At 29.8% G+C, this 16,162-nt stretch overlaps 2 protein-coding genes across 2 annotated transcripts; one reads left to right on the forward strand and one right to left on the reverse strand.

The window, feature by feature from the left end:
• Window positions 1-2,287: 2,287 nt before the first annotated feature.
• Window positions 2,288-8,066, forward strand: LOC107443508 (mitochondrial ribosomal protein S17; the record flags this gene model as incomplete). Its single annotated transcript, XM_043048160.2, is given in 3 exon segments — window positions 2,288-2,491; window positions 4,997-5,074; window positions 7,837-8,066. Coding segments are annotated over 3 exon segments (357 nt in total). The 3' UTR covers window positions 8,008-8,066.
• Window positions 8,067-13,584: 5,518 nt separating this feature from the next.
• On the reverse strand, window positions 13,585-15,761 carry LOC107443507 (oocyte zinc finger protein XlCOF6). Its single transcript, XM_016057403.3, has one exon. It carries the CDS (start codon window positions 15,603-15,605, stop codon window positions 14,715-14,717), a length of 891 nt encoding a protein of 296 aa, XP_015912889.1. The 5' UTR covers window positions 15,606-15,761; the 3' UTR covers window positions 13,585-14,714.
• Window positions 15,762-16,162: the final 401 nt, after the last annotated feature.

Consider the following 16,162-nt stretch of genomic DNA (forward strand, 5'->3'; position numbering starts at 1 on the left):
AAGAAAAAATATCTTAAGGGACCTAACCTGGGAGGCCTGTATGCAAGCGCATTTTTAAGAATCATCGCCGAGACGGCTATAACCGTAACAGCATGAGAACAACAAGAAATTGTTTACTCAACGGCCCATAACCTTGAGTATTAAGTCGATGGAGAAAGGTGAGCGAAAGCTTAGGTCCGAATCCACAGGCCCCGTCATTAAACAACCTAGCCAAGACTAGGGGCTGCATGCAGCAGAGCAAACAGGCTCACCCTGACCCATTGAACCATCCTCGAACGGAAAGGCAATCGAACCGTCCTTATTTGCATATATACTTACAAAAACTGGAATTCAATCAAAAAATATTCACAATTCAAAATTCCGTTATAGATTTACATCGAATTTTAATCTTTAAGTAGTTAAATTTAGAAAACTTCACATGGCTCAAGAATCTATCAGACTCCAGGAACCAATATATATAGTTGATGTGACTTCTCAACCTATTTACTGTAGTAGTAGTTCATTTACGTCGCACTAGAGCTGCACAATAGGCTATTGGCGACTGTCTAGGAAACATCCCGGAGGATGCTCCGAAGACATGCCATCACAATTTTGATCCTCTGCAGAGGGGATGGCAACCCTGCTTCGGTAGCCCGACGACCTGCACGCGAAGTCGAGCACTTCACGATAGAACAGATTAAGGAGGACCAATACCGCGCACCCTCAGTCCCTACGCAGACTGATCCAAGTGGTCACCCACCCGCACACTGACCGGAGCCAGTGATGCTTGACTTCGGTGATCTGCTGGGCAACCTCTTTACTGATCTCATTTTACATGGGTCTCAAAGTGGACTGTTCATTAAGACGCGGATTCCTGTTGAACACCGAAGTCAAAGCATCACTGGCTGCGGTCAGTGTGCGTGTGGGTGACCACTCGGATCAATCTATGAAGGAACCGAGGGCGTACGGTAATGGTCCTCGTAAAACTGTTTTACAGTAAAGTGTTTGACTTCGAGCGCAGATCATCGGGCTACCGAAGCGGGATGCCATCTCCTCCGTAGAGGATCAAAATTGTGATGGCATGTCTTCGGATCATCTTCAGGGATCTTTTCCAGATCGATGCTAATAGCCTATTGTGCAGATCTAGTGCGGTAAAGGAGTATTACTATTTTACAGCACTAGAGTTGCAGTCTAGCTGTCTCATCAGCGATCTCCTTTAAGAACAATTTATACTGCATGCAATTCGCTCATAGCCGATCACCATTTAAAGGAAAGAAGAGCCTAATTACTGAGTTTTTCGGGGGGAAATATTTTCCGCTAATCAGGCATTCATTCCATAGGCAATCGCAACCCTCGAATACGTCATCTGGGGAGAAGACAAGATGATAGGAATGTGCTACGATATTTTTTCCTTTTCTTAATATTTTTCTTTTTTAATTAATAAAAATATTTTTTTTAAAATTTCCATGATTCTTTCTTTTAGAAGTATGTTTATGCAGTTTTCAGTTCCACATTAGAGATCAAAATGGGCTGCAGGTAGCGTAGAGCAGAACTCTCTACCTATGGCAACACTTCGCACGATTTCCCCATTAGCGTGTGGAAAGTCATAGAGGTAGGAAGTACGTTAGTTTCTCTCTTGATTTTCATATAGATTAAAATCTTCTAAGTTGGAAAACTATATGGAACTGAAAACTACATTAAACATAGTTCTAAAGAAAAGCATCACGGAAGTTTAAAAAATATTTTTTTTAAATAAAAAGGAAAAAAAAATATCAAGAAAAGGGAAAATATCGTAGTGCATTCCTATACAACTGAAAAGAGGAGGAGAGGGAAGGGCCAAAGGCATGACACCGGTCTCTTCCCAGATGGCGTATTCGAGTTTTGTAACCGCTAATAGTTTCCAAACTTAAAATTTTTTATTCTATATGAAAATCAAGACAAAAACTAACATACTTCCATATTCTATGACTCTCTACACGCTAATGGTGAAAGAATGTGAGGTGCTGCCATAGGTAGAGAGTTCTGCTCGACGCCATCTGTAGCCCATTTGGGTGTGCAGTATTGGTCCTTATTAAAATTGCTCTATTGTGTAGTGCTCGACTTCGCACACAGGTCGTCAGGATACCAAAGTGGGGGGGGGGAGCATCCCATCTACAGAGAATCAAAATTGGGATGGCTTGTCATCCCCCAGACAGTTGCCAACTGTGCAGCTTTAGTGCGACGTAAATAAACTACAACTACAACTATCATAGCATCGCAAACTAAGCTCAAAGCAAATGTTTTGATACAATTGTAAGATTATTAATTTGAAATTTTATCAATAAAAATTGTTACAGTTGAAAGTTTTTTAAAATTATTTTTGTAATTTATGATTTAATCATAAAAATTCTAATTCTTTAGCACAATGAGCATTCGTAGTGTACTACTTTTTGCTAAAGTCATTACATCTGACCTGCGTGATGTAATGAAAGTTTCTATAAGTAAATATGTCATGGATGAAAGATTAACAATGGTATTTTATATTACTGTACAATTAACACGTTTTTTTAGGGATATTTGCGTATCGTGATCTGTGGCAAAATATTATACATATATATATATATAATTTGAACGTTCTAATGAAATATCTAATAATATAGGACACATTGAAAGAGGTAAAAATACTTATAAGATAGGTTTAAAGTTTGATAAATGAAATGCTTTTATAGGTTTGCAGTTAATCAGGAACTTATTGTCAAAATAGAAAAAATAGTTTAAAAATACATTAACTAAAACATAAATTAAGGCATATTTTGTTATGTTCTAATAGTGTTATATTTTGTTATGTTAACTAATAGTGATNTTAATAAAATAATAAATGTATGTTTTTAAGTGTCTGTAGTTATGATTTAATAATTAAAATGATTAATAATAATTATGATTTAATGATAGTGGAAGTAACTGCAAACTTTCAAAGACAAGTGCAACAAGAGGGTGTGTTGGCTATTTTTCCTTTCTTTTACAAATTTATGTATTGACAGCAATGACAAACTAAATAAAAAGAGTTAAAAATAAAATTTGAGAAATCTACTATAGAGCTTGGGGAAAAATTAAAGCGTTGAGGAAAGAAAGGGCAAAAAGGGAATGGAGTCTTATTACATCAGGACACTAATTTACTTCAGGGGCAACAGGGTGGATTCTTTTGACTAAAAGGGCAGCAGGGTGCTGCACCCTGTTTACCCTGCCTAGAATGAGCTCTGTATAATTTAAAATTCATTTTTTGGCAATAAAATTTAAAACAAAGTTGCTAAAAGATATTTAAGAACAGATTCCTGCATTTTCCCAACATGATTAGATCAAAATGTACTATTTGAAATAAAATATTAGGATACTAATCAAAATTTTCAACATTTCCAAGCATTTTGTTGGGCATATTACATTACTGAAGAATGTCAAGATTGATTACTTTCATTCATAAAATCTTGCTTTGAGAAACACATGTACACATAAAAAGAAAGCCTCATAAAATAAACTTTTCTTATCATTTTATGAGGATTTTATTTTTTCATTGATCATTTTATTTTTTCTTATCATTTTATAAACTTTTCTTATCATTTTTACACAGAAATGAGACATGAAAAAGCCTGGGAAATCCTTTTAGAGTTTCCTGGCAACATTGCACTAACCTTTTGTTATCATTATCCTCAATGATTTCGAATCCTCATTATTCTCGAATTTTGGACTCATCCATACTAAATTCAAAAATCGACTGGGCAATGAAAAATTCACAAAATTAGTCACTTGCTATCGTATGCTTCGGCAAAGTGACCCCGACTACTGAACATATAATTTTGTTTGTAATTAAGTTTTGTTTAATGTGCTTTTTCAACCGAATAAAAGCTTTTAACTTGACAAAATAGCAGTATTTCTTGACATAGAGTTTGTTAGTAGTTAGAAGTTTTGAAAGTTTTGTTTAGCTTATTTCTAATATTTAAGAAATGCCAAATTTAAATTCTTCATTTTAGTTCCTGAATTTATTAATAGATCCAAGCTTTTTTGTTTGTTTGTTTATTTCTAACAATTAAGAAGTGCAAAATTTTGAATCCTATAAATCAAGCTATAATGATTAAAGTAAGTATCACTATTTTCAATACTACAATATTTCTGTATGAATGTATATCCTTCTATAAGAATACGTGTATATAGTTGAAAAATCAATAGCAATCATTTACATTTTATAAAGGCAATTATGTGAAAATAATATATTGTCCGCTATATGCCATAAATAAAAGGAAATGGTAGGTTTTTGACAGTTTTTACCGGTAAAAACACGGTTTTTACCACTGTCAAGTCAAAAACCAGTTTTTGACGGCAAAAACCCAACCCTGCTTTGAATATCTTTTTGACGTGATTTGTTTTTCGTCGTTTTATTCTTTTGCATTAATTTTTATTCTTTCTTTTGGTTTGAATATTTATAAAAAAATATTAATTTTACTTTTATGTTTATAGGCATTTTTCCCCCTACCGTATGCTACTTCAATGCACTTTTGTTGTTTTAATGCATAACTAATTTAAGAGTTAATCTGATGAGATCAACACAACCAATTTTCAGGATTGGAGAGCTGGGCCATTACATCCACCAATGTATTCATTTCAATTAAATTATAAAAGTTAAGGTATTGAACAGACACAAAACTAAGGCAAAATGAAAGCGGGAAGCAATCCAATTAAAAAATGTACAAGTTACTTTGGGGATTCATAATAAGCAAATATTCTTTACCTTTAATGTATTCAAATTAAAGTATAAAAACTGGGGGTATTGAATAAGGCTGAGATAAAATTGGTGAGTGAAGCGAGATAAAGCTTATTGGTCAAAGTGACATAAGTCAAAGTAACATTGGTCAAAGTGACATTGGTCATTAGTGACATAAATGTCTTTATGTTCTTTAAAAAGCTGTTTTATTTATTTAAGTGCTTACTTTATATTTTTAAAGCAAATCTATTTGTGTAATTGATTGGAAATATTTTTTTTTCTTAGTATTTTAAGGAATCTTCCCAGCACTATGTTATTGATACAACTAACAAATGTAAAGAAGGAGACTATGTTTTAATAAGAGTAAGTTTCTGAATTTTCTTATCCTTTTCTTTACAAATAAAATAATAATAACATTTTAGTCTTATAATTTAAAAACTATTTGATATTCATTGATATTAGTATTTATATTTATTTATTTGTGATATTTATTTATTGTATATGTGATATTTATTGTATTAAGTGATATTTATTTATAAATTTCTCTACATCCTCAGTGTTTTTTTTCACTACAGCGCGAGAACGCGAGAATCTCGCATATTTTTTTCTTTTCTCGCATTAAAAAATTATTACTGCAAGAAATTCGCGCATTCTATAAATCAATTTCAAAATTCTCGAATTTCTCGCATTTTGGAAGAAGCTTCGAATTACGCTATTTAGAATAAAATCCGTTTCACTTTTCCTCCTGGATCTTTCATTATTTTCAACATTTGCTCCGTTATCTAGCTTCCCTATTTACCAGTATTGTTCAGAACCTTTTCGAACAACAGAACACAACCGAACCACGGAACCCCTTTCAGAACACATTTCTCTGCAACCACGTGTTTACCGTAGGTAAGGTTTTTTCATGTAAGACGTTCAAATTTTTTATGCACTAATGTAAGATGGACAAATACCTAGTAAAGGCAAAATCTTCTATGATGATGCAGCAAGAATATTCAATGCTTTAAAAAATAGAAGACGTTAAAAATGTATTATAATAAAAGAAATGATTTTTTTTCAAGTCTATTTGTGTTTTTTTAGTTTTTAGAAATCTCACTTAACTTTCTGAAATCTCACCCTGTTTTTGAGAAAGGGTGAGAAATTCTCACCCATTTTTTTTCTATGATGAAGACACTGATCCTATTTTTTTCTTTTATTAGATATATTCTATTGTCAATTCTAAGTAATTTTTTTTTCCAATTCAGTGAAAACTTTGTTTTAAAGCATTTAAACACATACTTAACCTTTTAAATGTGGGGGCATTGTATAGTATTATAATTTAAAAAGGGTCAAGCATTAAATAATTATATTTTGAAAATAGGAGTCTTAAAAAGCAAAATAGCATATCTCACTGATTTCTTTATCGTTTAAAAAAATAATTAGTTTTTACAAATTAACACATGAAACAAAATATTTTTGCTTGGCATAAGGAAATAAATAGTTTAGAAAAATTAACTATTATTTTCAAAGATTTATATAAGTTTTATTTAAAAAATTTGATAGTTATTTTATTTGGAATATATTACGTGTGTGCTATTTTGTTTGCAAAACCAGCCAAGGCTTAAAATTTTCAGGAAAAGCTGATTTTCTGTAACTTTTAGTCGAAATGAGATAGGAACTAAAACTCTTTTGTTTAAGAAACATTAAGACTGTGTGTTTTAAAACACAATATGCGGAGGCTGGGGCAAGTCAAACGACAGAGTGTTCATTTTTAAAATTTTGGATTTGACCTGTTTTGAAACTCATTTTGGCGTTGACTGGTTTTGTTATAAATTTGAACTTAAATTTCTTTAATTTACTGTAACTACTGGATTTTTAAGATTGCAAATAAGCAAGAAGGATAAGTTTAATTAAATTGCATTAAACTAAAATTGGAATCATAGTTTAAGTGAACTATATTTCAGATTACTTTTCTATTTTTTTGAACCCTAGGACTTTCAGAAAAGTGACTAATAAAAAAAATAAAAAAAATGAAATAAATAAATAAATTTTAAAAAAAAAAAGTAGAAATCATAGCAGATTTTAAAATTGACTTTTGAGAATTATGAAACTCATAATATTGACTCTTAAGTTATAACATCTCTAACTAAAAAATAAAAATGAAAGTCTTGTTTCAAATGAGTTTTATATAATATAATATGATAATATGTTTCTAAAATATCAACCAGTGATGAGTAAATATTATTATGAAATCTTCAAATTATGTCTGACTATAAATGTAAATTTTGATTACCTGCAGCTTTGATGCTCGCTATCTTCAAAATTCGGGCTTGGTTTGCAGCAAAACGTATTTTTCCAATGTATATAAAATATGAATTTGATGAAATTAGCCATGGTTTCTTGTATTTAATCAATGGAATAGTTTAATTAAAAAACTTATAGTGCTATAAAAATGCATTTCCAACCATTAATTTTAGACTTCTTGAAAGGAAGTGAACACTGTGATCATATTTATTCAATTTTGGGAAAACCTAATGGCACATTATACAATCAAGAACTTATCTCAATGCTCCATTACATGCTGCACAACTTCCTTACACACCTCTCAAGCCATAACTTATGTATTATTTAATATATTATGTGCTATTGCATGTAAAAGACAAGCTCCATCCATGGCACCATAACACCCATAATGTTTAAAATTTCTGCAGCTATTTAAGAAAGAATCTAAATTCAAGGATCAATTACTTTGTAACTAAGTTTTTATTTCTAATATTTCACTTTAACTATTGAATTATATTATTAACTATTTGAATACATTACTCTTTAAAGGAAAACTTATAATATTGAAATAAGACAGATTGCTAAAGTATTCTGCATTTGCATATATTAAATTATCAAATCTTAATTAAATCTGAATGCGTTCTACACTATTATAGGCTACATGTTTCTTAATGATCAGATATTTCATAAAAATGATCGAATATTTAATAAAAGTTTATTACTCTGCCCAGGAGACAAAAATCTGAAAAAATTAATTAAGTTGCAAATGATTTTTCTTCAAAATAATTTTTAACCTCAAGTTTAAGTGGATGAACATTTATTCTTCATTTCAGTGTTTGATTTTCATTATTTATTTTTAGGAATTACCGGAGAAGAAAGGAGAAATTACTCATGCAATTGAGAAGATAATATATGAGAGAGGAAATCTTATTGATCCTTTAACTGGTAAAAAGTGTGCTGGACACGAATATATTGATGATATAAAGAGGATATCAGAGTTATTCGGGAAGAAACCTTCTTATTTAGAATGAACCTTGCTTGTTTCTGCATTTTGTACATAGAATTAGCTCATAAATTTTCATAAACATTTTATGGATTAAATTTATTTTTATTTTGATAACACATTAACTTCATTCCTTATTGATATTGAATACATTTTCATGCTAACTAGTTTTTTTTTCCATCATTGAAGTTTTAACAAGTTGGTAAAAAAAAACCTTATATTTAAAATGCAGGGTGCAAAATGATACACATTTCCACCCTCTTAATTGTATCAGCTATAATTATAAAAAGGTGTATGTTAATGATACAGTGGTGATTAATGATTGGATTTTTGTCTTGGTTGCAAAACTTTGGAGCTTCTTAAGAACGGTTCAAGATTGATCTGAAAATTTAAATTTTCAGTTAGTAACCAGTATTCTAATGACTTAGTAGCTACTTTTTCCTCAAACTTAATGAGTTGGTGGCCAATATTAAGTCCTTTTAATTTAATAGCCACTTTTTGCAAACTTTTTTTTTGCTTGGATTTAATTAAAAAAAAAACTCATATTAGAAAAGATCTAAGACTATAAAAAGTTAATTCAACAATAAAAATAATATAAATAAGTGACAAAATTTAGTTAAACATACTGACTTTTAAGATTTGGGGAGGCAAAACACATTTAAAGTATACATTACAACTTTGAAATATGTGAATTGTTAAAGATCACTTTCTACCACAAATTGATGGATCCTGAAGGATAGAAATTTTGAATAGTGGCATTGAACATAGTAACGAAAATTCTGTTTTCCTCAGTATCTTTCTACCATTGATGTACTTTTATCATTAAGCAATTTTTTAAAAAAGCGATTTGAAAAAGTAACCGGTTGTTTATTTAATTTAAGTTCGTTCCTTTTTTTATTGACTCCCCACATCGCGAGTGGTTATTTTCAGGTCTAGTTCAAGATAAGGGAAAAATGAATTACTAAGTTGTAGAGAGCCTTATCAGTTTAGCACACTTTAGTGCAGAGATTGAGAACCTATGACATTTGTGCTATTAGATGGACCATTACTGGTATGTCAGTGGTACCTACATGAAAGATACATATTAAATTACTTTTATACACTAACATGCTGTAATTATAATGTGTTGTATATACTGTTGTAATTATTTATATGCAGTGGTGGTCAAACTCATTTATAATGTTATAATGAAACCTTATAAAAAATTTAAAAAAACATGGTTAATGATAGTGGTCATTATACGCAGATTCAGGAAAAGTAAAATTTAGAGTTTCAATATGGCATTTTTCTACTCCACTAAGAAAGTCCATTTTGCAAAAGAGATCTAAAACAACTAAAAATATTTAGAATTAATTACTTCAATTTCATATTATTGCTTAGAACAAAGGGAGCCTGCTTTAGAAATTTTTATCTTAGCTTAATGTTAAACTGAAATATTTTTAAAATACTATTAATTGGATTTCCATTTGAAACAAGTTAATAACTTAACCACAAATATAATTGCATAATAAAGTTCTATAGTTTAAAATCAATGTACAATGGTTTAAGGATTATTTTCCAGGAAGAAAAATGAACAAGTGGCAAGCTATACACCTAAAAATTATAAATCGGATTTTAACTAGCAATCTTTTCAAAAAGGTTCACCATCTTTGCCTCAGTACTATTAACAGCTAACAAAATAGCACTTAAAACATAAATTTTTTTGTTGCTCACAATGTCCTGCATGTTGTGACACGATGAAACATTCTTGAGGGGAAAGAAACTAGTCACTTTATACTTTATTGTAAATGCACTAACAGCGTGTAAGTTTTATTTGAAAACTTGAAGCTAAAAAAATAATACTTAAAATGCAAGTTTTATTGTTCACAATATTCTTCATGTTGTGACACGAAATGATTTTAAGTAGGAAGAAACTTATCACTTAATGCCTTTGTAACTTTTTTTTAAATATACCTCTTACTGTATTTGAGATAGGTACTCTTTACTGCAAAGTTCCATAGTTTCCCAATAAGTGAAAGTGATTTTATCTTGTAGTATAGTCATTTTACTATACCTGGACACTACTTTTATAACTGTCACTGAAACTGTCCTAAAGCTAAGAGGTTGTTTAGGGACTTTAATGAGAACTCTGAATGGAATATATTTTTAGTTACTTTCTGAAAGGCCAACAGTTTAATTCACAAGATAGTTAACAATGCTTTATATTAATCAATAAAATAAATCATGAATGTAATAAAATAATGTAAAAGTGAAATCTTCTAAAAATTTTTTGATAATGTAATAATGAGATCTTCCATTTAACAGTGAAATAGAAGAGAAGAAACTAAGAGTTTTAGCACCATGCAACCATAAAACATGGTAAAACAAAAATTAATCTAAGCACAGCTTAGGCCTGGAAGCTGCTGAGTAACTTTTCAAAAGTTTATTAAATAATGTACTTATACTAGATCTAAAGAATAAAAAATGTATGTTTGTATTACAATAAAATTTGTTGGCTGAAAAAGCATATCTGAAGATTTTATAAAAAATTAGAAAAAATATTAAGATTTTAAGAGATATGGAAATTCCTTTAATGATTTCAAAATAAATTACAAAACTAATATGCAGAATTAGAAACACATTTAACATTTAAACACTTAGTATTGCTAACAATTTTCAAATAATTCGCTTAAATTAAAGAGTTAAAGTGCAAAATTTTTTCTTTGAACTGTAAATTTTTTTTAGGTGCATCAGTCATTGGTTAGTGGAATCAAAATAAGTTACCAAACCAAAATGCAATATTAGAAACACATTTAACATTCAAAGCTGACCTTTGATACCACTACAAAGAATTAGCTTAAACAAAAGTTTCATAATATTTTTTCTTTGAACTGTAACAATTTTTTAGTTGCATTAGTCACTGATTAGTGGAAAAAATTGTTTATTGTCATCAAATTGGAATGGAACTATTTATGTATTATAATATTAAAATTCCTTCAGTTTTTTAAACCCCAAATGCTGGATATTGCACTCAAAACTACTTAGTCGCATCGAAATTTATAAAAAAGTGAGATATGGGTCAGAAATGTCCTGGGTAATGTTTTACATCTGGTCTCTAAGAAAACCTCAGTTTATAGGTGTTAAACAAAATATTAGGTTCTTTTTCACATTCACTTTTATGACCACATATTTATCATTGCTTTTACAGAAAGCTAGGAATCTCGATTTGTTGGAAGGTAAAAGAGTCAGGTGTATGTTTAGAAAAAGGAGTATTTCTATTTAAAAAAGAAAAAAAAATATTGTGGTTTTAAATTAACAAGATCTTTTTATGTACCATAGTTTTTTTTAAAGAGGATTTGGCTTTTACTAACTAGTAAAAAACTAGGATGAAGACAAAATTATCAGAAGCATTCCACAGAAAAAAAATATCTGGGGTCCATTTTAAACTAAATCTGGCTATAAAACTTAAAAATTATTTATACAATTTCCGAAGAAAATTTAATATAATAAAATCTATATCCTTTTATTTTTAAGCTTACGAAATACAATTGGAGGAATTCTTTATATTAAAAAAATTTTCATAAATGAAAATTGAGCTTTAAAACTCCTATTGTACAGTTTGTAAAACAACTATTCCTATTGCTGCGAAGTTTCAAAAATATTTTACAAGGATGATTTAAATTAGTAACTCAGTAGATATTACATACCTGCCAATTTTCTCTCATTCCAAGAATGGATTTTCCAAGTGGTACAAAAACTATTACCAAAGAATAATCTTACTCATAAATATGATTATATTTTGATCAGATTGGAATTAGCTATTGTAAAGATTATTATGCTTTTATAAATTAGTTGTAATTATTTACATGTAATGGTGATCAAACTCATTTATAATTATTATTATAATTCAAAATGTTTAAAGGAATAACATGAGTTTTGCAACTACTTGAAATGTGAAAATAAAATCTTCCGGAAAATCCAGAAGAGTTGGCAGCTATGATATTAGATATCAGTATTCCTTTTAGAATTATTAAATTCGCCTATTGGTTCAAAAAAAAAAAGGGTTGAAAACTGTGATTTTTCACATATTAAAGTGCATATGCATATATAACAGGGCTGCCACTCCACAAGGAGAACATGAAAAACCTGGAACATACAAGGAATTTAAAAATCACCTAAAATAACAGGCAATTTTTCTTTAGAAACTGGGAAAATTTGTATCTTATTTTCATCTTAAATGGTAACCACTCAAACTGTAATATATGGGATATTTCAGCTGTATCAAACTAGTTTATTTACTATAACACTATTCGTTTTAAGTATGTTCAGTTGTTCTTTTTTTCTCAAAGTTTTTGCAGCAATTATAACTAGTATGGTTAGCCTAATTCAGCTCATACAAGAGCACAGTGATCATGTTTTTCCTCTTAATATATTCAGGGTTATATATATAGCATGGCGAAATCGGTTGCCACTCAAATCAGCAAAAAAAAATAAAAAATCACAAGGAATTTTTTTTTTGCAGATTTGAGTGGCAACCCTGTATAATCAATCTATTGGTATATACACTGAAAAGATAATTTCATACCATTAAAACAAAAATAAAGAATCTTTATGTAATTGAAGCATTTGTATGAAGAAAATGGGAAAAAGAACTTTTTAAAGATGTAAAAATAATCTCAGTATTAAAAACGCGTAAATACAAATCACGCTATTGGATTTTTAATTCTTGTATATAAGAATCGCAATGCACAACTTTTGAATCAGGTAAATAAGAAAATCGATGTTTGATATCAAAATCGTGTGAATAAGAATCAAGATATTAGCAGATTCTCGGCTTGGGATATCTAAAAGGCTTGTTTGTATTGTTTTGTTTAGCCATAATAAATAAAAATTTACAAGATTAATTAAATGTGCAAATAAATATTTTCACTGCAAATCCACAGCTATTTTTCAAAATTATTTTGTTTGCTTTTGCGCCAGCAAACAGGAAGCAGCGACGCCTGAATTTGAAAATATTAGCTATCTGGCGGGCGGGTAGAAATATGAAAAATCTTATATTCTGCACGTCTAAGCAGAGAAAATAGCTAAAATAAGTAAAAATTTGAATTTTCTATTTATCTTTGAAAATCGGAAATAAATATAATTATCTTATTTCAATGATCAGAAAAAACATATTTAGAAGAAAAAAACTTTTCAGCCTTTTTATCAAAGTTTTTGATAAAAAGGCTGAAATTTGAGAAACAAAAGCAGAAATCCACTAAAATGCAGAAAAATCTCATCCCTGTACATAAAACTTCTTTTATTTTGGCAAGGGAGAAGATTTAGGAATGGCTTAAACTTAAAGAAACTTGTTTAGGTCCAGTTTGTTTAGGCCTTACTTAGACTTCTTATAACATCTAATTCTGAAATTAAGTTTAGATACAGTAAGTCCATTATGTTTGTTATCTATTTTTTTCTCTTCAATTTTATGCAATATGAGTCATTCTAATGTATAATATTGTAGAAATTAGCAAATAACAATGACACAGATATGCTAATTCATAGTATCATTTCAATCAGCAGCAAATTACCTAAATATTCAGTCATAAAATGCATTTGTATGCTCAAGGGAAAGAAAAAAAAAAGATTTTCTTTGGTAAACAACTTTATTGGTGAAATACTGTAGTTATAACTAAACAGAATAATGTTCATTTAATAACGATGCACATAGAGATAAAATAGGCAAACAATAAATGTTATGAAACAAAATGCAAAATGTGAATTTAAAAAAAAAATGTATGAAAAATCATTAATTTTTTCTAAATAACATTATTAACAACAATTAGAAAATCTTAAAAATGAACAATGCAAAAATTTCAATCTATAATTATGATCGAAAAATAACTTCATAAACTTAGAACTCCTATGTAGGTCAATTTTCTTTTCAATTCAATCCTTTTTTTTCCAGATATTTTAAAACATGGTTATTTAAATATGTTTGTTATAAGTCATAAACAAATATCTTAAGCATCTCGTTGAACTTTATCAAGTGGCATATTTTATTAATAAAAATTTGACCTGTTAAACAAAATTACTTTAGAGATATTATTTTACATAAAATCTTTCCTAACTTAGCTTGGGAGAAAGCATATAGATTCTGTATCAGCACCTGATTAGGTCAAATGTTAGTTTCCAAATGCACAAGTGCTACTAACCTGCACATGTTAGAAAATATAAAGTAGTTTGCATGAAGATGGCTTAAAATTAAACTATTCCAGCTTGTTTTCTTCCATGATTCTTTTTTCAACTTTTCATATTGATTTGACTTTTTATTTCAGTGCAAGTGGTTGTGACCAAAACTTGGTGACTTTTAATACAAGCATTGATATAGTAATTTTCTCATAATCTAAGTGAATCCCAATAAAATGCACGGTTTCACTCGTAATAAACAGATAAGACGTCTGTCAGTCAAGGTTTATTTTAGATGCAATATTAACTGATATAATAAAATATTAAAAACCAAATAATTTTATACACAAATAAATCAAAAATTTTAACAGGAAGGATGCTTTCCTATAATTAAAGAGAATAACTTGCATTTCCTGAAAGCAAACCTAGTTATGACTGTTAGCAATACCTTAAAAAAGGCACCACCTTATACCTTTGAACAGTAAAAAAAAATTGCTATTGACAAATAACAAATTCAGCTTTATAATTATTAGCTACAAATAATGATGCATTTATTTATAATATGAGTATTTACAGGTTTTAATATCATCAATCACCAACAACCAGATGTGTCCTTTCATGTTTTTCACAAGCTTTTTTGTTTTTAAATGTCTTAGGACACGTTGTACAGCAAAATGGTTTGACTTCAGAATGTACTGCATAGTGCTGGTCAAGTCCAACCTTCATTTTAAATCGCTTGCCGCATTCCGGACATTCAAACGGCCTAATCGACGAATGTGTAGAGTAATGCTTATGAAGATTTGTTTTCAATGTAAATGCTTTAAAGCACACACCACAAACATGAGGCCTCTCATCCATATGTATTAACCTGTGTTTCTCTAAATATCCTTTAGATGTAAAACCTTTCTCACATAAATCACATACATATACACGCTTCTGATCAGTGTGGGTTAAGAAATGCTTTTGGAGGTTGGTTTTCAATGTAAATGCTTTACTACATATGTTACAAACATGAGGCCTTTGGCCTTTATGAATTAAATCATGTTTCTTAAGGTATGCTTTTGAGGTAAAATCTTTTCCGCAAACCTTGCACTCATATCTTTTTGCTTTCTCAGGATCATGGGTATAATAGTGCTTCTGTAAATTTGACTTGTGACTAAAGGATTTGTCACACACATCACAAGAATATGGTTTTTCCCCACTATGTAACGAAATATGTTTCATAAGATATGCTTTACTAGTATATCGATTTAGACATAAATTGCATCGAAAAACTTTAAGATCATTGGAAGTGACATCGGGTACTATTACTTCAGAATCATTGCTGCTCGATGCACTTTCATATCCATGGGTTTGAAGAAGATGCTCAGAAAGATCAGTATATGTAGTAAAAGCTTTTCGACAAAACTTACACAAATGAGGTATAACCATATAAGTGGTTACGCCATTTTCCACCTTTAGAACATTAGACACAATCATTTTAAAAAAATGTTAGAAGATATAATTCACTAGACTGAAAATACGAATAATTATTTAAAAAAAAAAACAATCAAGAACTTTATGATTGTAAATAAATAAATGTAATATTTAAGTCAAAGTAGCAGTAGTAACGTACGGTACCAGTCTAGTCGAAGTAGTAGTAAGTGCGATTTTTCTGATGCTGCTGCATTAACCAATAAGAAAATGCACAGCTCTTGCGCAGTATTTGCAATTTGATTGGCTTAAGTTTTTCGTGAGAGGCTGTTACAAGTACAATTTCAGTTTTTACTGCATACAATTTACGCATGTCCGATCATCTTCCGAAAAAAATGAGAACCTGATTAGTGAATTCTCTGCCTAAAGCTTTGATAGCATTTTCACTTTATATGATTCACAGGTGCGATTACACATAAATGCGATTCATGCTAGCTCAAGCAGTTCCTTTTAAGGACCATTCACCCTGAATGCTGCTGCCGCACTTCCGATCGCCATATAAGAAATACTAGAAGCTGATTTATGAAATATATTTTGCTGCTAAAAACTCATCAATCAAGTTC

The sequence above is a fragment of the Parasteatoda tepidariorum genome, chromosome 9 (assembly GCF_043381705.1).
Source record: "Parasteatoda tepidariorum isolate YZ-2023 chromosome 9, CAS_Ptep_4.0, whole genome shotgun sequence".
Taxonomy (NCBI): Eukaryota; Metazoa; Arthropoda; class Arachnida; order Araneae; family Theridiidae; genus Parasteatoda; species Parasteatoda tepidariorum.